We start from the raw sequence: 24,183 nt of genomic DNA, 5'->3' as shown, positions 1-24,183 counted from the left end.
TGATAGCCACTTCACAAACTGCTGTTGGTAGAGGCCGGGCACAGCGGCTCACGCTTATAATCCCAGCATTTTGGGAGGCCGAGGCGGGCGGATCACCTGAGATCAGGAGTTCGAGACCAGCCTGGTCAACATGGTGAAACCCTGTCTCTACTAAAAATACAAAAAATTAGCCAGGCGTGGTGGCAGGCACCTGTAATCCCAGCTACTTGGGAAGCTGAGGCAGGAGAATCCCTTCAACCCAGGAGGCGGAGGTTGCAGTGAGCTGAGATTATACCATTGCACTCCAGCCTGGGAGACAAGAGTGAGACTTCGTCTCAAAAGAAAAAAAAAGAAAAAAACTGCTGTTGGAAACATTGACATTTATATGCATATCCTTCTGCTCCAGGATTAAGCATACATCTAACCTCTAGCCACCTGTAAAGCCAGTTGGCACCGTAAGATGGGTGTTGTGGAATAATCAGTACTGGAGAGGACATAGAATCATCTAGTATGGGCCGCTAGCCCCACCCTCTTATTTCACAGCTATTCAAAGTTGTGACCCACGGAGAGGAAGTGACTTGTGATTATGCGGCTCACTAGTAACATAGCCAGGTCCAGCCTGTCTCAAGAGGTGACTTTGAAAATGAAGAACATGGCGACACAGGCGGTTCTAAAATGGCTGAATAGGATCAGCTCCAGTCTACGGCTCCCAGCTTGAGCGACACAGAAGACAGGTGATTTGTGCATTTCCAACTGAGGTACCGGGTTCATCTCACTGGGGCTTGTCGGACAGTGGGTGCAGGACAGTGGGTGCAGCCCATCAAGCATGAGCCGAAGCAGGGCAGGGCATCGCGTCACCTGGGAAGCGCAAGGGGTCAGGGAATTCCCTTTCATAGACAAGCAAAGCTGTGACAGACGGCACCTGGAAAATTGGGTCACTCCCAGCCTAATACTGCGCTTTTCCAACAGTCTTAGCAAACGGCACACCAGGAGATTATATCCCGTGCCTGGCTCGGAGGGTCCCACACCCATGGAGACTCGCTCATTGCTAGCACAGCAGTCTGAGATCAAACTGCAAGGCGGCAGCAAGGCTGGGGGAGGGGCGCCCGCCATTGCTGAGGCTTGAGTAGGTAAACAAAGTGGCCAGGAAGCTGGAACTGGATGGAACCCACCACAGCTCAAGGAGGCCTGCCTGCCTCTGTAGACTCCACCTCCGGGGCAGGGCATAGCCGAACAAAAGGCAGCAGAAACCTCTGCAGACTTAAATGTCCCTGTCTGACAGCTTTGAAGAGAGTAGTGGTTCTCCCAGCATGGAATTTGAGATCTAAGAACAGACAGACTGCCTCCTCAAGTGGGTCCCTGACCCCCGAGTAGCCTGACTGGGAGGCACCCTCCCGTAGGGGCAGACTGACACCTCACACAGCCACGTACCCCTCTGAGACGAAGTCAGGCAGCAACATTTGCTGTTCAGCAGTATTTGCTATTCTGCAGCCTCCGCTGCTGATACCCAGGCAAACAACGTCTGGAGTGGACCTCCAGCAAACTCCAACAGACCTGCAGCTGAGGATCCTGACTGTTAGAAGGAAAACTAACAAACAGAAAGGACATCCACACCAAAACCCCATCTGTACATCACCATCATCAAAAACCAAAGGTAGATAAAACCACAAAGATGGGGAAAAAACAGCAGAAAAGTTGAAAATTCTAAAAATCAGAGTGCCTCTCCCCCTCCAAAGGAACAAAGTGCCTCGCCAGCAACGAAACAAAGCTGGACGGAGAATGACTTTGACGAGTTGAGAAAAGAAGGCTTCAGACGATCAAACTTCTCTGAACTAAAGGAGGAAGTTTGAACCCATTGCAAAGAAGCTAAAAACCTTGAAAAAAGATTAGACGAATGGCTAACTAGAATAACCAGTCTAGAGAAGTCCTTAAATGACCTGATGGAGCTGAAAACCATGGCACAAGAACTACGTGACGAGTGCACAAGCTTCAGTAGCCGATTCGATCAACTGGAAGAAAGGGTATCAGTGATTGAAGATCAAATGAATGAAATGAAGCAAGAAGAGAAGTTTAGAGAATAAAGAGTAAAAAGAAATGAACAAAGCCTCTAAGAAATATGGGACTATGTGAAAAGACCAAATCTACATCTGATTGGTGTACCTGAAAGTGATGGGGAGAATGGAACCAAGTTGGAAAACACTCTGCAGGATATTATCCAGGAGAACTTCCCCAACCTAGCAAGGCAGGCCAACATTCAAATTCAGGAAATACAGAGAACACCACAAAGATATTCCTCGAGAAGAGCAACTCCAAGACACATAACTGTCAGGTTCACCAAAGTTGAAATGAAGGAAAAAAATGTTAAGGGCAGTCAGAGAGAAAGGTCGGGTTACCCACAAAGGGAAGTCCATCAGACTAACAGCGGATCTCTCGGCAGAAACTCTGTAAGCCAGAAGAGAGTGGGGGCCAATATTCAACATTCTTGAAGAAAAGAATTTTCAACCCGGAATTTCATATCCAGCCAAACTAAGCTTCATAAGTGAAGGAGAAATAAAATCCTTTACAGACAAGCAAATGCTGAGAGATTTTGTCACCACCAGGCCTGCCCTACAAGAGCTCCTGAAGGAAGCACTAAACATGGAAAGGAACAACCGGTACCAGCCACTGCAAAAACATGCCAAATTGTAAAGACCATCCATGCTAGGAAGAAACTGCATCAATTAATGAGCAAAATAACCAGCTAACATCATAATGACAGGATCAAATTCACACATAACAATATTAATCTTAAATGTATATGGGCTAAATGCTCCAATTAAAAGACGCAGACTGGCAAATTGGCTCAAGAGTCAAGACCCATCAGTGTGCTGTATTCAGGAGACCCATCTCATGTGCAAAGACACACATGGGCTCAAAATAAAGGGATGGAGGAAGATCTACCAAGCAAATGGAAAACAAAAAAAGGCAGAGGTTGCAATCCTAGTCTCTGATAAAACAGACTTTAAACCAACAAAGATCAAAAGAGACAAAGAAGGCCATTACATAATGGTAAAGGGATAAATTCAACAAGAAGAGCTAACTATCCTAAATATATATGCACCCAATACAGGAGTACCCAGATTCATAAAGCAAGTCCTTAGAAACTACAAAGAGACTTAGACTCCCACACAATAATAATGGGAGACTTTAACACCCCACTGTCAACATTAGACAGATCAACGAGACAGAAAGTTAACAAGGATATCCAGGAATTGAACTAGCTGTGCACCAAACGGACCTAATAGACATCTGCAGAACTCTCCACCCCAAGTCAACAGAATATACATTCTTTTCAGCACCACATCACACTTATTCCAAAATTGACCACGTAGTTGGAAGTAAAGCACTCCTCAGCAAATGTAAAAGAACAGAAATTATAATGAACTGTCTCTCAGACCACAGTGCAATCAAACTAGAGCTCAGGATTAAGAAACTCACTCAAAACCACTCAACTACTGGAAACTGAACAGCCTGCTCCTGAATGACTACTCGGTACATAATGAAATGAAGGCAGAAATAAAGATGTCCTTTGAAACCAATGAGAACAAAGACACAACATACCAGAATCTCTGGGACACATTTAAAGCAGTGTATAGAGGGAAATTTATAACACTAAATGCCCACAAGAGAAAGCAGAAAAGATCTAAAATTGACACCCTAACATCACAATTAAAATAACTGCAGAAGCAAGAGCAAACACGTTCAAAAGCTCGCAGAAGGCAAGAAATAACTAAGATCAGAGCAGAACTGAGGGAGATAGAGACACAAAAAACCCTTCAAAAAATCAATGAATCCAGGAGCTGGTTTTTTGAAAAGATCAACAAAATTGATAGACTGCTAGCAAGACTAATAAAGAAGAAAAGAGAGAAGAATCAAATAGATGCAATAAAAAATGATAAAGGGGATATCACCACTGATCCCACAGAAATACAAACTACCATCAGAGAATACTATAAACACCCCTATGCAAATAAACTACAAAATCTAGAAGAAATGGATAAATTCCTGGACACATACACCCTCCCAAGACTAAACCAGGAAGAAGTTGAATCCCTGAATAGACCAATAACAGCCTCTGAAATTGAGGCAATAATTAATAGCCTACCAACCAAAAAAAGTCCAGGACCAGACGGATTCACAGCTGAATTCTACCAGAGGTACAAGGAGGAGCTGGTACCATTCCTTCTGAAACTATTCCAATCAATAGAAAAAGAGGGAATCCTCCCTAACTCATTTTATGAGGCCAGCATCATCCTGATACCAAAGCCTGGCAGAGACACAACAAAAAAAGAGAATTTTAGACCAATATCCCTGATGAACATTGGCGCAAAAATCCTCAATAAAATACTGGCAAACCGAATCCAGCAGCACATCAAAAAGCTTATCCACCATGATTAAGTGGGCTTCATCCCTGGGATGCAAGGCTGGTTCAGCATATGCAAATCAAAAAATGTAATTCATCATATAAACAGAACCAAAGACAAAAACCACATGATTATCTCAATAGATGCAGAAAAGGCCTTTGACAAAATTCAACAACCCTTCATGCTAAAAACTCTCAATAAATTAGGCATTGATGGGACGTATCTCAAAATAATAAGAGCTGCTTATGACAAACCCACAGCCAATATCATACTGAATGGGCAAAAACTGGAAGCATTCCCTTTGAAAACTGGCGCAAGACAGGGATGCCCTCTTTCACCACTCCTATTCAACATAGTGTTGCAAGATCTGGCCAAGGCAATCAGGCAGGAGAAAGAAATAAAGGGTATTCGATTAGGAAAAGAGGAAGTCAAATTGTCCCTGTTTGCAGATGGCATGATTGTATATTTAGAAAACCCCATCGTCTCAGCCCAAAATCTCCTTAAGCTGATAAGCAACTTCAGCAAAGTCTCAGGAGACAAAAATCAATGTGTGAAAATCACAAGCATTCTTATACACCAATAACAGACAAACAGAGAGCCAAATCACGAGGGAACTCCCATTCACAATTGCTACAAAGAGAAAAATCCAACTAGGAATTTGGGAATCCTAGGAATCCAACTTACAAGGGATGTGAAGGACCTCTTCAAGGAGAACTACAAACCACTGCTCAACGAAATAAAAGAGGACACAAACAAATGGAAGAACGTTCCATGCTCATGGATAGGAAGAACCAATATCGTGAAAATGGCCATACTGCCCAAGGTAATTTATAGATTCAGTGTCATCCCCATCAAGCTACCAATGACTTTCTTCACAGAATTGGAAAAAACTACTTTAAAGTTCATATGGAACCAAAAAAGGGCCTGCATTGCCAAGACAATCTTAAGCCAAAAGAACAAAGCTGGAGGCATCATGCCACCTGACTTCAAACTATACTACAAGGCTGTAGTAACCAAAACAGCATGGTACTGGTACCAAAACAGAGATATAGACCAATGGAACAGAACAGAACCCTCAGAAATAATACCACACATCTACAACCATCTGATCTTTGACAAACCTGACAAAAACAAGAAATAGGGAAAGGATTCCCTATTTAATAAATGGTGCTGGGAAAACTGGCTAGCCATACGTAGAAAGCTGAAACTGGTTCCCTTCCTTACACCTTATACAAAAATTAATTCAAGATGGATTAAAGACTTAAATGTTAGACCTAAAACCATAAAAACCCTAGAAGAAAACCTAGGCAATACCATTCAGGACATAGGCATGGGCAAGGACTTCATGTCTAAAACACTAAAAGCAATGGCAACAAAAGCCAAAATTGACAAATGGGATCTAATTAAACTAAAGAGCTTCTGCACAGCAAAAGAAACTACCATCAGAGTGAACAGGCAACCTACAGAATGGGAGAAAATTTTTGCAATCTGTTCATCTGACGAAGGGCTAATATCCAGAATCTACAAAGAACTCAAACAAGTTTACAAGAAAAAAACAAACAACCCCATCAAGAAGTGGGCAAAGGATATGAACAGACACTTCTCAAAAGAAGACATTTATGCAGCCAACAGACACATGAAAAAATGCTCATCATCACTGGCCATCAGAGAAATGCAAATTAAAACCACAATGAGATACCATCTCACACCAGTTAGAACGGTGATCATTAAAAAGTCAGGAAACAACAGATGCTGGAGAGGATGTGGAGAAATAAGAACAATTTTACACTGTTGGTGGGACTGTAAACTAGTTCAACGATTGTGGAGGACAGTGTGGCGATTCCTTAAGGATCTAGAACTAGAAGTACCATTTGACCCAGCCATCCCATTACTGGGTATATACCCAAAGGATTATAAATCATGCTGCTATAAAGACACGTGCACACATATGTTTATTGCGGCACTATTCACAATAGCAAAGACTTGGAACCAACCCAAATGTCCAACAATGATAGACTGGATTAAGAAAATGTGGCACATATACACCATGGAATACTATGCAGCCATAAAAAAGGATGAGTTCATGTAGGGACACGGATGAAGCTGGAAACCATCATTCTCAGCAAACTATTGCAAGGACAAAAAACCAAACACCGCATGTTCTCACTCATAGGTGGGAATTGAACAATGAGAACACTTGGACACAGGAAGGGGAACATCACACACCAGGGCCTGTCGTGGGGTGGGGGGATGGGGGAGGGATAGCATTAGGAGATATACCTAATGTAAATGATGAGTTAATGGGTGCAGCACACCAACATGGCACGTGTATACATATGTAATGAACCTGCACATTGAGCACATGTACCCTAGAACTTAAAGTATAATAATAATAAAAAAAATAAGGTATACATAATAATTTAATGTAAAAAAATGAAAATGAAGAACATGGCAAGGAGGTCTACAAATCAGAGACTGGTAATTTTTCCTCTTTTTTGTCTCTGGTGATACCAAGTGCCGTCACAGGTTCTGGTTCTCCTTTCTGCCACCTCAGTTTCAGAGTCACCAAGAATTCAGAGTAGGGAATAGTTTGGGCCAGAGGCTCTCCTTTTTGCCACCTCAGTTCCAGAATCACCAAGAATATGGAGTAGCGAATAGTTCGGGCAGAGCCGGGCCCACCAGTGTCATTGAGATGGCAGTAGTCCTGAGAATGTGACTGTGGGTGCCCTGGCTAGCGGCGGGACTTCCCCTGTGAGGAGAACTCCTTCCTCTTCTAACCATGAAAAGTTCCTACTATAAGTTCCCTGTGGCTTCGGAGGGAACTGGTGCTGTGTGCTTCCGAGAAGAGGGTAGCTAGCACCACAGGAGGCTGTGTGCTGCCTCATTGTGTGCGAATCACAAGAAGCTCCGAAGTACAATTTTATTCTTTTCTCTCATGTCAAAGTTCACATCCTCCCATTGTCTGTCGGACAGCTCTAGATGTATGGCCCTGATTCTGATCTGGAGGTGGCGGCTATTCCAGTAATAGCCTCATCTGGATCATTTCTGGCCTCCTTGAAAACTGACTCAAAAGGCTACAAACCCACCTCTAAGAGTGGTTTTAAAAGTTTTGAAGATACTGGAAAAACCTTGGAAAGTATTTGGAATAAGGTATAATTATAACCATGCCACAGAAAAAACAGGTTGTTTTGGGTCATGCGTATCCCCTCATCTGAAAAAAAAATCTCAGTAGTTTGCCAGACACTCCTTAGCAGCCAAAGAAATTGTGGTTTTGAGCTGTTGGCTATTTCTAGAAACTTCATAAAGTTAATTCTGAAGGAACAGGGTGGAGACCAAGAATGGAAGTGTGCTCTTTTAAGGCATTTTTAGCAACCAGACAGTATTAGCCTCAGGCTCAGGAAGTCCAGCAGGGCCTGAGAGTCTTGCTCCACTCTAGCTCTGCAAGGCTGGCCAGTGCAAGGTGGCCACCAACATCAGGCAGCTGGTGGGGGATGCAGAGCGTGCGATAGATTGTGGGGCGTGATCGACTGCGGGACGTGATTGCAGGGACTGATCCATTGCAGGGCATGATTGATCGTGGGGTGTGATCCATAGCCGCTTTCCATCCTAGCCGCTTCCCCTTTCTGCCCTTGTGTTCAAGTCCACACACGGTCCTTGAGCTCCTAGTGCACTCGCGGCCGTGGTTGGGCACCGGCCTCCCCTACAGTTCCGTTTTCCTATTCACAGCCTTCTGAACTTAACTCATCACTCAGTGGCCCTCAGTTTCCTTCAGCAGTTCATTTTGTCACTTGGCTCTTTTTGTTTTTACCATAGAAAACATTCTTTTCATTCGTTTGTTTAAAAACTTACGAGCTTGTTGGTTTCTGGGTTAACAAGAAACCCAAAACACTGCAACTACATGGATTGAACTGGACGTGATGTGAAATGAAGTAAGCCAGACACAGAAAGACAGATTCCTCATGTTCTCACTCATATGTGGGAGCTAAACATTTTCACAGGTCAACTCATGGAGATAGCGAGTAGAACGATGGGTCCCAGAGGCTGGGAGGCATAGCAGGGAGGTGGGGAGTAACTGGGATGGCTAATGGGCACAAAAATACAGTTAGAATGATACGATCTAGTACTTGGTAGAACAATAGGGTGACTACAGTTAATAATTTATTGTATATTTAAAAATAACTAAAAGATTGGAATTGGAATGTTCCTAACACGGAGAAGTAACAAATAACTTGGGGTGATGGATACCCCAGTTACCCTGATTTGATCATTATACATCGTATGCCTGTATCAAGACTTCACAGGTACCCTATAAATATATATATAATGATTATATACCCATAATAATTTTTTACAAAACACCCTAAAACATTATGGAGCCCTCTTGCCATTCTGTACTCCAAGGAGTAAGACAGCAGTTACACCAGTAATCCAAAGTGGATTTATTTGTTGTTGTTTGTTAGTGTTTTGTTTTAGAGCCAAGGTCTTGCTGTCACCCAGGCTGGAGTGCTGTGGTGTGATCATAGCTCAGTGTATCTTCAAAAGTCCTGGGCTCAAGAGATCCTCCCGCCGCAGCCTCCCAAGTACAGGTGTGTGCCCCTGCACCTGGGTACTTTTTATTTTAGTTTGTTTTTCATGGAGACTGGATCTCTCTAATGTTGCCTCGGCTGGTCTTGAAATCCTGGTCTCAAGCGACCCTCTCACGTCAGCTTCCCACATGCTGGGATTCCAGGCGTGAACCACTGCGCCCAGCTAGATTTATATTTGATGTGGATGTGATTCTATAACATTTTTCCACAGCATGACTATCCCCCGATGGAATTGTATAAAGATTAATACATATGACCTCAGATAAAGGGTTGGCCTAGAAGAATTTTGGGGATATAGAAGATTGACCCTGAGAATACCTTGGGTGCCTGGGTCCTTCTCATCAACCTGCCACTTAACTAGTATGTGACCTCTCACCTCATGGACGTCTCTGTACCTTCCTGGCCTTTCTCGAAAGACTTCAGCCCTTCCGACCCTGTGGATCGGTGTGTAGTTACATAAGGATATGATGCCAGATGATGATATGTTTTCTGTTCCTCACAGAGTGAAGGCTGCACAGACTGAGTTAGGACAGCAAATCCTGGCCGATTTTGAAGAAGCGTTTCCTTCCCAAGGCACCAAGGTACTGCTTTGCGTTTCCCCAGTCTTTAGAGATGGTCACCATCCTTGCTGAGCTCACGCTTACCCCAGTCACCATGTGGTTATCATTCCAGTCGTGCTTGCTGGCAGCTGCAAATCCTTGTGCTGCAGGTTCAGGGTAATGAGACCACCCTGGATTTTAAATGTCCCTAGGTGGTGGCGGTTCCTCCTCTGTTTCTTTCCAGCCTCAGAAAGAGAGGATTTGTTTGGGCTTAGTTTGATGTAGGTCTCAAACCTTCTGTCTTGTCTGCCCTGTCAATTCCTTTTTTCTCATGGCTGTATTTAAAAGAAATCTTCATGCCGCGGTGTTTTTAGGATTGTTATGTAACTTACTGGTTTTGGTTTAGTGAAAAGACAACTGGGTGGAGCATCCACCGTCTTATGTAACTCTCAGAGTGATACAGTGAGGAGCCTCACTGTTACCGACCATAAGCCTGCTCTTCGGAATTCATGCCCTTGAGCTCTCTCTGGTAGCAGAGCTGTTTGTGTTGTGTCTGCAAAGCCCACAGCATTTCACTTGGGAGCTGTTGGTTGCACTTCTCATGTAACAAGCTGCCATCCTGCTTGGGGAACTGCTTTTAGCTCCACCCTTCCAACTGTAGCAGATGCCATCTTAGCGCCTAGCGTGTGTCGGACAGGAAAGAACCCATACAAGCCGTTTTCTCTATTATTTGAGCTATTTCAAGAGAAAGAATTGTTCAAGGCAGAAATATACTGAAGCACTCAGGGGCAAGGAGCCTCACCCTACTCGGTGGGTGGAGATGGGGACATACATTCATTTACTGATCCAAGGAACATTTCCTGTGTCTGCTCTGTAATTCAATAACTGGAAATATCTTAATTATTTTTTCTTTGTGTTCCATAAAAGAAATGTAGGAAGTAAGTGGGAGTAGCAGCCCCAGCTTTTGCCCATCACTTTCTGTGGAAGCCCACTCCTGATTTTAATGTCTTCACATTTTGTGGCTGGCTGCTAGTAATCAGATGCTTATTTGTAAAGCACTTTTCTTGGAGAACCTCATATTCCTTAGTCATCTGATATAACTGTGGGGAGGGAGTAGATATTGGAAAGCCATTAGTCCTATTTATTACGTGAGGAAAATGAAGGTCAAAGAAGTAAAAAGGGATTGTGGAGATATTCGCTCATGAGAAGCACTGGGCTCTTCTTAGGACAAGGTTAGCCTCACGTGTTCTCAGCTGCCCATTTCAGGTTTTTTTTTTTTTTTTTTTTTTTTTTTGATGGAGTTTCACTCTTTGGCCCAGGCTAGAGTGCAATGGCACGATCTCAGCTCACTGCAACCTCCGCCCCCTGGGTTCAAGCAATTCTCCTGCCTCAGCCTCCCAAATAGCTGGGATTACAGGCACCCGCCACCACACCTGGCTAATTTTTGTATTTTTAGTAGAGACGGGGTTTCTCCATGTTGGCCATGATGGTCTTAAACTCCCAACCTCAGGTGATCCGCCCGCCTTGGCCTCCCAAAGTGCTGGGATTACAGGTGTGAGCCACCGTGCCCGGCTGCCCATTTCAGTTTCTAGAAGTTTCAGGAAGATGTGGATGAAGCCCATCTTTATTATTTAGAAGAGGCCTGCTTTATATTTTTTTCCCAGATTCCACCAGGCAGATGATATTAAAATGGTTCTCTTTAACAACATGCCTCCCTTTTCTCTGGCATAGTGACTTCGTGTGTGTGTATGTGTGTGTGTGTGTGGTTTTTTTTTTTTTTGGTTTTTTTTTTTAGTTTTCTTTTCTTTTTTTGAGATGGAGTCTCGCTCTGTTGCCCAGGCTGTAGTGCAGTGGTGCGATCTCAGCTCACTGCAAGCTCCACCTTCCGAGTTCATGCCATTCTCTTGCCTCAGCCTCTCAAGTAGCTAGGAATACAGGCGCCCGCCATCACGCCCGGCTAATTTTTTGTATTTTTTTTTTAGTAGAGATGGGGTTTCACCATGTTAGCCAGGGTGGGTCTCGATCTCCTGACCTTGTGATCTGCCCTCCTCGGCCTCACAAAGTGCTGGGATTACAGGCGTGAGCCATCGCACCCAGCCTAGTTTTCTTTTTAAAGACTATGGGCTTTTCTTAAAGGTCTTGTGTTACTATTTCTATTTCACAAATGGGAATTAAGATTTTTAAAAATTTTTCTAAGGCACAACCTAGTAAACTCTTTGTAAATGAAAAAATCTGAACCCGTGAACCCATAGGTTTTGGCCTCTGTGACTTCTCTATCGGGTCACTTTCATCCTGAAGCGAGAATTGAGAAGTTAGGGTGTTCAGCAGATGACATAAAAACCACTCAGCATGGAGTAAGTCAACATTTTAAAAACTTAGGTCTCAGGCAGCTTATATAACACTTTAGAAACAGTGGAACTTCAGCTGAGATGGATGGAATTGGAAAGAGTTGACAAAAAATAAAATAAAGATTTAGAAGAACCTTACTCATCACCTAAAGTCTACTATTTTTCGTACGAGGCCGAGTAAGTGTGCCAAAGCTACATGCATGGCTTCTTAGCCAAGCCAGGAGTAGATTCCAAGTGTTCTTTTTACTGTAGTCCACTTAGCCAGTCACGTTCACTCAGTGACGTACTATAAAGAAAGTCTCAGCAAAACTTTGGTCATTGAATTGCCTTTGGTAACAAAGACCTTCCCATCATGATGTGTCAGTACAGCGCCTGGTATCTTTCCAGTGTTCGCTCAGGTCAGGAGGCCAATATCACAGGATTTTCTCTTTGGCTGCCTTTCTAGGTGGTTCACTGTCGTGAAACACATGTCGTGGCTTAGAGCCTGGTTCTATGTGTTAAAGGAGACCACACTGTTTGGCAAAAACATAGCACTTTAAGAACAGGAATCCCAGAGGTTGGAGTCAGGGAAGAGTGGCACATATGGAGTGAGGCTGGTGGCATTCCCACTCTTAGGAGAGAGGCTGGTGGCGTTCCGACTCTTAGGAGAGGGGCTGGTGGCATTCCCACTCCTAGGAGAGAGGCTGGTGGCATTCCCACTCTTAGGAGAAAGGTTGGTGGCATTCCCACTCTTAGGAGTGAGGCTGGTGGCATTCCCACTCTTAGGAGAGAGGCTGGTGGCATTCCGACTCTTAGGAGAGAGGCTGGTGGCATTCCCACTCTTAGGAGAGAGGCTGGTGGCGTTCCGACTCTTAGGAGAGAGGCTGGTGGCATTCCCACTCTTAGGAGAGAGGCTGGTGGCGTTCCCACTCTTAGGAGACAGGCTGGTGGCATTCCGACTCTTAGGAGTGAGGCTGGTGGCATTCCCACTCTTAGGAGAGAGGCTGATGGCATTCCCACTCTTAGGCCTCTTCAGCGGCGTCTTGTGATGTCAGAGACCAGTGGCATTATGACTTTTAGATCTCTTTCAGTTTTGGTTTGCAGAAAATCAAATTTCCCATGATCATTACTGCCTGTTTCCCAAAATATCTCATTGCAAATTCACAGGGTAATTTTTCTGTCACTTGCTGTAAAACGAGTGTAAGGATTCCATCCTCTAGGAACAACAGGTAACTGACGGATCCATCCACAGTAGAAAGAATGAGTGTAAAGGAGCAGGAGTAAGACTAACAATGTGTAGAGACAACAAGTAGTGGCTGTGAGAAGCCATGAGGTTTAAAGGTTGTTTCTGGCTTTTAACCTGGTACGTGTTTGTTTTACTAGAGACCAGGAGGACCCAGCAATGTTCTACGAGATGCATGTCTAGTTGCTAATATTCTAGACCCCAGGATCAAACAGGAAATCATCAAAAAGTTTATTAAACAGCATCTGTCAGAGTATCTAGTACTTTTTCAAGAAAACCAAGATGTAAGTATTGACCAAATAAGATCAGATGTAACATTTGAATTTTATTGAAAAATGAGTGCTGTCAAGCCTACTAATTTAGACTTCGTATTATATGACGGTCTGACAGTGTTGGTTGTTGAGCTGTGAGTCCTAGGGGCTGACTTTATAGTTCTTAACCATTTTGAGGTCACTGACCCTTTGGAGAAATTCAGAAACATGCACCCGTGCATAAAATTCTGCATATAGTTTCTGGAAATGTATAGACCCCTGAAGGCCAATCATGGACCCCAGGTTAAAAACCTCTGGATTTTTTGTGTGTGTGTGAGATGGAGTTTCGCTCTTGTTGCCCAGGCTGGAACGCAGTGGTGCGATCTCAGTTTACTGCAACCTCTGCCTCCTGGGTTCAAGCAATTCTCCTGCCTCCCCCTCCCAAGTAGCTGGGATTACAGGCGCCTGTCACCACACCGGTCTAATTTTTGTATTTTTTAGTAGGGACGGGGTTTCTCCATGTTGGTCAGGCTGGTCTCGAACTGACCTCAGGTGATCCGCTGACCTCGGCCTCCCAAAGTGCTGGGATTATAGGCGTGAGCCACTGCACCCAGCCAAAAACCTCTGAATTTTTAAGTAAAAAATCAAGTTAAAAAGGTAGCCTAGATTCTGTAAAACCATGAGAAATACAGAGGTTGGTTCCCTTTTGCTTGACTCTGTGTTTTTGCTTGTTTCCTTAAACTGCCAGTTCTACTTCTAACCACTGGGGTGGCTTTTGATCTCCACCTTCACCAGGTTGCCTGGCTGGACAAAATTGACAGACGCTACGCCTGGATAAAACGCCAGCTTGTGGACTATGAGGAGAAGTACGGCCGCATGTTTCCACGTGAGTGGTGCATGGCTGAGAGGATTGCGGTGGAATTTTGCCATGTGACAAGGTAGATGCCAGTTCTCTACTGGTTCTGTTGTTAATCAAATTTTCACCATCAGTTCCCCAGTCTCTAATGGTTCCATGTTGTCCTGTGGATTTGATGCCACTTCCAGATCCCACCAGATGACTAATACCATCCTCATACCCCACAGTGCCCCCACCGGCTGCTCCCTCTGCCCCCATCTTTGCTCTGGGACTTCCCTTGGTGTAGTTCTTGCCTCAAGCCGTCTCTACCTTCTCCACCAACTCAAGGCTTATACACCAGATTGACCTACAGTGATTCCTCTACCCCACGTTTTCCCCTAATCGGTATCGCATGTATCAGTGTGCTGTGTATATATCCCATCATCATTTTTATTTTCTGACTTGCTAGATAGATAGTTCCATAGAGACAGGGTAGTATCTACCTTAATGATATAGCAGACACTGAGGAAACATTTGTTGAGTGAATTTCCCACTCCCAATACAGTGTGTATAGCCTCTGGATAGTTAATAGAGCTTTTATTTCGAGACGGAATCTCACTCTGTCACCCAGGCTGGAGTGCTGCAGTGTACAATCCCGGCTCACTGCCACCGTTTACGGGGTTCAAGTGATTCTCATGCCTCAGTCTCCCAAGTAGCAAGGATTACAGGTGTGTTTAACCACACCTGGCTCATTTTTGTATTTTTAGTAGAGATGGGGTTTCACCATGTTGGCCAGACTGGTCTTGAAGTCCTGACCTCAGGTGATCTGCCCGCCCATTTTAGCCTCCTGAAGTGCTGGAATTACAGGCATGAGCCACTGCACCTGGCCTGTGTCTGAGCTTTCCAGGCATTTTAAAGACCATCTTTCGTTCATCCTCTCTACATTATCCATGAATGTAGCCCGAGGACAGATAGTCTCTTTATATAAAAAAAAACTGAAGCCCAGGAAGGTTAAATCAGTATATCTATGACAAAGCTAAAGCCAGAGTCAGACTTTTTTTTTTTTTTTTTGAGGCGGGGTCTCACTCTGTCACCCAGACTGGAGTGCAATGGTGTGATCATGGCTCACAGCAGCCTTGACCTCCCAGGCTCAAGTGATTCTCCCACCTCAGCCTCCTGAGTAGCTGAGATGACAGGTCTGTGCCACCACGCCGGCTAATTTGTGTGTGTGTGTTTTTTGTAGAGACAAGAGTTTTGCTGTGTTGTTCAGGCTGGTCTTGAACTCCTTTTTATTCTTTATTTGTGGCTAGACTACAACAGTGTTGGTAACTCGTTCTTATTAGTTATATATTTCCTCCCAGTAGTACACAGTTAGATCTAATGCCGGGTGAAAAAGAGAAAAAAAAGCCCATATCTAGCATAACTCAGCCACCTTTTCCCATAATCCATGGCCGTCTTTTTGTGAAAATCATGGAAAGTAAAGTCAAATTGCATGTTTCAAACACATTGTGGGGGAAAGTGTTTTGAGGGATATTGGCTTTTCTTAAAATAGATTTTACCTTTTAGAGCAGTTTTAGGTTCCCAGCAGAATTGAGCAGAAGATACAGAGAGTTTCCAGGTGCTCCCAGCCCCACGTGCATAGTCTTCCCCGTGGTCGGCACCTACCGCCAGAGCTATGTATTTGTCACAGCTGATGAAGCTACACAGACACATGATCATTACCCAGAGTGATAGTCCATAGTTCATGGTAGTGTTCACATTGGTGTTCACATACATTCTGTGTGGCTTTTTTTTTTTTAAGAGATGGGGGTCTGGCACTGTTGCCCAGGCTGGAGTACAGTGGCTATTCACAGGCATGGTAATAGCGCACCCCAGCCTTGAACTCCTGGGCTCAGGCAACCCTCCTGGCTTCAGCCACCCAAGTAGCTGCAGCTACAGGTGCACTCAGCTCCATTCTGTGTGGCTGTTATTCTAAGAAATACATTGGGCCAGGCTTGGTGGTTTATGCCTATAATCCTAGCACTTCGGGAGGCCAAGGCAGGTGGATCATGTGAGCCTAGGAGTTTGAGACAAGCCTGGGCAATATGGCAAAACCCCATCTCTACAAAAAATGCAAAAATGAGCTGGTCATGGTGGCAGGCACCTGTAATCCCAGCTACTAGAGAGGCTGAGGTGGGAGGATTGCTTGAGTCCAGGTCGAGGTTGCAGTAGGCCATGATCATGCCACTGCGCTCCAGCCCTGGGTGACAGAGTGAGACCCTGTCTCAAAAAAAAAAAAAGAGAGAGAGAAGGAAGGAAGTGAGGAAGGGAGGGAGGGAGGGAGAGTGGAAGGGAAAAAGAAAGGAAAAGAAAGAAAGAAAAAGAAACACATTGACTCCTGTAAATTTAGAGAACCTTTTAGCATTGGTTTAAGATCAGTTGAGATTGTCACCTTCTAAATCCCAATTAACAAAATAAAGAGTGAATTCCTTGAGAAACTGTTAGCTAATTCTTTTTAGCCTACAGTTCAGCAGACTTGCAAACCAGCTCAGTGAGAAATGGAGCCTGGGAGAGGCTGGACGTATGCTAGAGCCAGCACGTCTCTGTGAGCGCCAGTACCTGCCATTGTTGTCTCGGCTAATGGCAGTGTTGCTGCCAAGCTTCTATTGTTAGAATTTTGGCTAAAATCCTACAGATACATCATTCTCAAATAAACTCAGAGCCTCTTTGTTTGATTTTGTCATTTATTTGTGTGAGAAGATGGTAGGTTAGTCCTTACTAAGGACTCACATGTCCCTGTTCACCAGCAACTGAGCTTCTGAGATGGAACATTTGAGTGAGCTGCACAGGAGCTTCTCGGGCAGGGACCAGCTAAGCGTGCTTGTCACTTTTCCCGCAGGGATCCTGTCCCTGGCGTGTGTTTCCAGGACTCTCGCTCTCTAGTTGAAGAGATGATTATTGGGCCCTCAGGAAGAGGGAGGGCTTTATAATTCAGTAATTAATGACTTGTGAAATTATATAGGATATATACACTAATAAAAAATTAGGTGCTCCATATGTATTATTATCCAATTATTAAACAGTTCAAAGATACAGGCAACGTAGTAACTATGTAAACAAATTACTGGTGGCTCACACCTATAATCCCAACACTTTGGGAGGCTGAGGTGGGCGGATCGCTTGAGGTCAGGAATTTGAGACTAGCCTGGCCAACATAACCCTATCTCTACTAAAAATACAAAAAAAAAGAATCATTTGAACCCAGGAGGTGGAGGTTGCAGTGATCGCGCCACTGCACTCCAGCCTGGGCGACAGAGGGAGACTCCATCTCAAAAAAATAAATAAATAAATATAAATATAAATGTAAATATAAATATATATATATGTCATCCATAACCCCTGATTCTTTTGCCTGGTGGATAATTTCACCTTAAAAATCTTGTTTAGAACATGTATTTCTATTTCCCAGGTTTTAGACTAAGGTGGTAACAGACCTCAGGGTTTGAAGTGACCACATACATTTTTTTTTCCTGAATATGATCTAAGGCCATTTACCTTGTCTGTCTTGAATGAATGATCAGCTTGTTTGATGGTATTCTTATCTCTTTGTTTTGAAGGACAGAACTTGCCAAGATCATGCGCACCAGAGCGAAGGAAATTGAAGTGAAATTGCTTCTTTTTGCCATTCAAAGAACAACTAACTTTGAGGGGTTCCTTGCAAAACGCTTCTCCGGCTGCACCCTGACCGATGGGACCCTGGTAAGACCTTTTCTAGGGAGCTGCCACGTGAAATCAGTGGGTCGGGTGGTTGGGATTCAGGGTTTCACTGTATGGTCACTATCCATTGGCTTCGGTGCTTAATCCCTCATTGCAGTGATTTTCACTGAGCTGCTGGGAAAGTGACGATACAGAACACTCTGTGTGGATTTATCGTTTGTCTGTTACGCAGTACGTCGTGTTTCTAGAATGCCCTGTCATCATTTTTCCTAAGTATTGATCCCATTTTACAGACTAGTAATTTTGTGAGTCAGAGGCCTTACTCAGTCACAAATACCTTATTTCTTTATCCGTTATCAGATTTGGTTACAATTAGGATATGTTTTTACTTTAGGGTTTACCTTTTAACATCTCTGGTGAGCAAACTAGATCAATGAGTCTCTGTAAACCCCAAAGCCAGGTATACAGGCCTGGGGACTACGTGCCTCCATCGGAAAGGTGGAACATAGTACTGCCGGTTGAACGTTTGTCTCTGTGTAGTCAAAGACCAGGTCCAAATTTTCCCTTCGGAAACGTCTTCTTTTTGGTCTGATGCAGTGGCTCCCACCTGTATAATCCCAGCACTTTGGGAGGCCGAGGCGGGATTGCATGAGACCAGCCTGGGCAACATAGCGAGACCTCATCCCTACAAAAAAAAAAAAAAATTAGTTGGGCGCACCCCTTAGTCCCAATCACTTGGGAGGCTGAGGCGGGAGGATCACTTCAGCCCAGGAGTTGAGGCTGCAGTGAGCTGTGATGAGTGACAGAATGACACCCTATCTCTAAAAAAAAAGAAAAAAAAAGAAAAAGGAGTAAACCTCTTCTCTTTGGAGGCCCAGGCTCCCTGCTAACACATCAATGTGCTCTCTTCAGATTTCCTGTCCACTGGGAAACCAAGTGACTCTGTTCTATGGTAATTTCTGTTTGCATCATTACATATGCGTAGACATTGAGCTCCTCGAACGCAGGAATTGTAGCTGACTCATCTGTCTCCTCGAGTCGTGCAGAGTGTACACAGAACCCATGCAGGCAGGAATGGAAAGGGAAAGAAGAAAGGAGGGAGGGAAGAAGAAATCCAAGTTGAGAGAATCATACCTTAGAGCTAGATTTGGTTTTTTTTAAACTGTGGATAACAATAGAGAAGCAATGTGATTTAGTAGCAGAATCCTTGGACCAGCAGTCAAGACTTGTGGTCTAATTCCGATTCTGCTGTAATGTAGTGAACTGCCTTCCCTGTTAAATGAGAAGAAAAGACTATCCTTTATTTTTTTATTTTTTGTTTTTTCATTTTGTTTTTTAGACAAGAGTCTTGCTCTGTCACCCAGGCCGGAGTGCAGTGGGGCAATCTCGGCTCACTACAACCTCTGCCTCCCAGGTTCAAGCAATTCTCCTGTTTCAGCCTCCTGGGTAGCTGGGATTACAGGTGCACACCACTAAGCCTGGCTAATTTTTGTATTTTTAGTAGAGACGGGCTTTTACCATGTTGACCAGGCTGGTCTCAAACTCCTGACCTCAGGTGATCTGCCCACCTCAGCCTCCCAAAGTGCTGGGATTCCAGGTGTGAGCCTGAGTCAGACAGACGATTGACTGAAGAAATTCAGTTGGCTAATAAACATGAAAAAAAAGAAAACAGGATATTTTTCCTGCATCAGGTTTGCAAAAAGAAAAAAATCACAAGACTAACAGTACAGGATTTTAGTGCTAGTATACAGCTTGATACAACCTTTTTGGTGCGTAAATTGTCATTATCAGAACTTTCAGAAATGTAAATATGCGTGTCCTGTCAAGCAACAATTTTACATCTAAACCAGAAGTCTAAAAAAAAAAATCCATACATGTAGAGGAAGATGCACAAAGAAAGAGGTGAACTGCAGCCTTAAAAGCAAAAGACTTGGCTATGTCTGTAATGTTTATTATTGGAGCTGGTTAAATAAATTACAGTGTATCTATACCGTGAGGTGCTGCACAGCAGTTTAAAAGTGGTAGAACGGGGGCCGGATGCGGCAGCTCAGGCCTGTCATCCCAGCACTTTGGGAGGTATAATGTCTTTTATGGAAAAAGTAAAAAGCACGTTTATGTGTGTAAATGTGTAAGAAAGAGGTCTGGAAATGGTAACAGTGGATGTCTCTTGGGAAGGAAGTTGGAGTGAGAGTAGGTAGAGAAGCAAGGAAATATTTATTTCCATTTACTCTGGTATAGTTTTTTTGGAAATTTTCTTATACAAATGCATTTACATACTTTGTGTATACTTCAACAAAGTTATTTTTCAATGGTTTTAAAATGAGAGAGATGGGCCAAATCAGTGATTTCCAAATCCTTTCTTGTAACAAAATCTAATGTAGAGGCCGGGTGCGGTGGCTCATGCCTATAATCCCAGCACTTTGAGAGGCTGAGGTGGGAAGATCACTTAAGGTCAGGAGTTTGAGAGCAGCCTGGCTATCGTGACAAAACCCCATCACGACTAAAAATACAAAAAATTAGTCAGGCGTGGTGGTGGGTGCTGCCAAGATTGCGCCACTGCACTCCAGCCTGGGCGACAGAGTGAGACTCCATCTCAAAAAAAAAAAAAAAATAGAATGTAGAATCCGAACACACCAATAGGTGTCATGCTTTGAACGTCCACTTGGTGACCCACACTATACTAGGTGCGTTTACCTGCAGTCAGTCACTCTGCTTCATCAGCCATAGGAAGTAGGTGCTATGCTCATTTGAAACTTACTCTAGGCCACGGAGCTAATGTGTAAAAACATGAAACTGAGCTACTGTGATTGAAGTGGGGGCCAGGCTGGGACTTGGACCTGGAGTCCCGCTCACTTGTTCACCCTTCACCTCTGCCACCTTCTCTAGCTCCTACCCTTCTGGTCCTAAAACCCTGAGACTTCAGTGGAGTTCCCTCTTTGTCCCACGAGACCAGCCTCAGAGTAGGTGAAGCAGGTGAATGGGGCTGGTCTTTAGACAGGGTGGAGCAGGTGAATCGGGCTGGTCTTTCAGGCAACGGACTGCAGAGCAGTGGTGGCAGCAGCCCAGTTTTGAGGCCAGACCACAAGGTCCTGCCTACTTGGGCTCACTCACGACTTTATTAGAATAAAATGCAACTGAAACCACAAAGCACTGTTTTCCTACTTAGCACATCAAAAATATGTATACTTCTCTGCTTGCTAACTAATGTTCAATATTGATTTCTTTTTAGTAACAAGGGAAAAAATGGGTCACAAAACAGATGAAAATAGCCTTAAAGAAAATGCAGGTCAGAAAAGGAAATATTAGTGGGGCATGGTGGAGCACGCCTGTAGTCCCAGCTACCTGGGAAATATTAACAGGCGTGGTGGTGCATGCCTGTAGTCCCAGCTACCCGGGAAATATCAGCGGGCGTGGTGGTGCATGCCTGTAGTCCCAGCTACCCGGGAAATATCAGCGGGTGTGGTGGTGCACGCCTGTAGTCCCAGCTACCCGGGAAATATCAGCGGGCGTGGTGGTGCACGCCTGTAATCCCAGTTACCCGGGAAATATTAGCGGGCGTGGTGGTGCATGCCTGTAGTCCCAGCTACCCGGGAAATATCAGCAGGCGTGATGGTGCACGCCTGTAGTCCCAGCTACCCAGGCACGCGTGGTGGTGCACGCCTGTAGTCCCAGCTACCCGGGAAATATCAGCAGGCATGGTGGTGCACGCCTGTAGTCCCAGCTACCCGGGAAATACCAGCAGGCGTGGTGGTGCACGCCTGTAGTCCCAGCTACCCGGGAAATACCAGCAGGCGTGGTGGTGCACGCCTGTAGTCCCAGCTACCCGGGAAATATCAGCAGGCGTGGTGGTGCACGCCTGTAGTCCCAGCTACCCGGGAAATATCAGCAGGCGTGGTGGTGCACGCCTATAGTCCCAGCTACCCGGGAAATACCAGCAGGCGTGGTGGTGCACGCCTGTAGTCCCAGCTACCTGGGAAATATTAGCGGGGCGTGGTGGTGCATGCCTGTAGTCCCTGCTACCCGGAAAATATTAGCAGGTGTGGTGGTGCACACGTGTAGTCCCAGCTACCCAGGAAATATTAGCAGGCGTCGTGGGCACCTGTAGTCCCAGCTACCCAGGAAATATTAGCTGGGCGTGGTGGTGCATGCCTGTAGTCCCAGCTACCCGGGAAATATTAGCGGGGCATGGTGGTGCACGCCTGTAGTCCCAGCTACCTGGGAAATATTAGCAGGCATGGTGGTGCACACCTGTAGTCCCAGCTACCCGGGAAATATTAGCGGGGCATGGTGGTGTGTGCCTATAGTCCCAGCTATCCGGAAAATATTAGCAGGTGTGGCGGTGCGCGCCTGTAGTCCCAGCTACCCAGAAAATATTAGCAGGTGTGGTGGTGCACACGTGTAGTCCCAGCTACCCAGGAAATATTAGCAGGCGTGGTGGGCGCCTGTAGTTCCAGCTACCCGGGAAATATTAGCGGGGCATGGTGGTGCACGCCTATAGTCCCAGCTACCCAGGAAATATTAACAGGCGTGGTGGTGCATGCCTGTAGTCCCAGCTACCCAGGAAATATTAGCAGGTGTCGTGGGCACCTGTAGTCCCAGCTACCCGGGAAATATTAACTGGGCGTGGTGGCGCACGCCTGTAGTTCCAGCTAACCAGGAAATATTAGCGGGGCGTGGTGGCACACGCCTGTAGTCCCAGCTACCCGTGAAATATTAGGGGGGTGTGGTGGTGCACGCCTGTAATCCCAGCTACCTGAGAGGCTGAGACAGGAGGATCACTTTAGCCCAGAAGGCAGAGGTTGCAATGAACTGAGATTGCACCACTGCACTCCAGCCTGGGTGACAAAGTGAGACTGTCTCAAAAAAACAGAAAAGGAAAGGAAATAGGAACAGAGATCCCACTGAAGGAATCATGAGTTTCTCCTGAGAAGGATGAGGTTGGCTTTAGCAACCCCCTGATTTCCTCTTGATGGCGCTCCTCTCGGACCTTCCCAAGCCATGCTTCTGCCTCGTTTCAAGCATAGATATATGCAGCACTGGATTCAGCCCTACAGAGATCTGCCAGGGGACAACCATGAGGTTTCAGCATTGAGCACAGGCCCCACCCTGGGAGTAGCCCCCTGAGCTCCTGTGGCCTCTTGGCTGGGCAGGGTCAGGAGAGCATCAGGACAGGTTCTATGAGCTGGTAATCCAGATAACCGGATGGGAAATAGGTCCCAGTGAAGGATGCTTGGATGACATTCTTGCCAGGCACTTGTTTTGAGCCATTCTTCACCCTCTCTGGCTGGGCCCTACTTCCTGGCGATTTATCCTTTGCGTTTAGGGAGCTACGGGACCACAGAGGAACAAATGGCCCTGTTGCATCCGAGGACCAGGGTAACCTGTGAACCTGGGTCTGTCCCAGGACCTCTCCAAGGAAAAATCCCCCAGAGGCCACAAGTGGTTAGGGAAAGAGGGCAGGGAAGGCCCTTCTGGACAGGCTGAGGCAGCTGAGCAGGTAACCACTTAGAGACCATGCAAAACTGACAGGAGCTCACTCAAGTTCTCAAAGACAATGCTTTATTGTAAAACACAGGTACAGGACTGTCAGAGTGGCAGTTGGCCAACTGTCAGCCACCTTCTGTCCCAGGAGGACCGGGCTGGGGGTACTGGTTTCTCAGGGCAGCACAGCCGCTTTCTGCCTGAACTCACTCGGCCAGGGCCGAGCTCCTGGCCTGGAGCCCAGTGTCTCCTGGCTGAGGCGGTGCTCTGTGGTGGTGGTCAGGGGTCAGCTAGGAACACTTGAGCCTTTTTCCCCAGCTCCTTCCTTTTTGGTTTTCATATTTGAAATGTTTTGGCAGAACTGGTCTGTAAATCATCCCCTCTTCATTGTTCAGTTGTTGCTCTCCTCTCCTCTCAAGTTTGCAGAGTTTCGGGTTCTAAATCCTTAGCCAGAAAAGCCTGATGAACACCATGCGTTCTTTCTTTCCCTCTCTATTTATTCAGCTCTCCTCTCCACAGACTCCTCTAAATCCTTCAACTTCTTTAATTCAACCTCATCCTCCTACCCTATTCTTTGTGCCAGGTATCATGACCTGGCAATTATTCTGCATTCCAAATCCTGAAAATGGCTGTCTGATATCCTTCAAGGGTTTTCCCTTAAAGATAAGTTTCTCAGAAGGCAACAGAAGCCCTATGGCCACTTCACCCAGGTGGGACGGGCCTTGAGGAATCGGTTCACTGCAGCTCTGCTGTGAGGCGATGTGAAGGCTGTCGCTCTAGCTGATGTTCACGTTGAGCCTGGTCCCTACCATCATCTCATTGTGGGCCATGCACGGCCTTCTT

General features: G+C 45.3%; 1 protein-coding gene across 1 annotated transcript in view; it reads left to right on the top strand.

The window, feature by feature from the left end:
- Positions 1–24,183, top strand: part of VPS53 (VPS53 subunit of GARP complex) — a gene marked incomplete at its 5' end in the record, with an annotated part of 163,273 nt that overhangs the window by 72,244 nt on the left and 66,846 nt on the right. Inside the window, 4 exon segments of the mRNA NM_001133283.1 lie at positions 9,471–9,549; positions 13,218–13,361; positions 14,124–14,266; positions 17,760–17,901. Of these exon segments, the coding sequence (NP_001126755.1) occupies positions 9,471–9,549; positions 13,218–13,361; positions 14,124–14,266; positions 17,760–17,901 (508 nt within the window).

This window comes from Pongo abelii, chromosome 19 (genome assembly GCF_028885655.2).
Source record: "Pongo abelii isolate AG06213 chromosome 19, NHGRI_mPonAbe1-v2.0_pri, whole genome shotgun sequence".
Classification (NCBI taxonomy): Eukaryota; Metazoa; Chordata; class Mammalia; order Primates; family Hominidae; genus Pongo; species Pongo abelii.
Note: the sequence above shows the minus strand (reverse complement) of the source record. Positions and strands in the feature narration are given on the sequence as shown.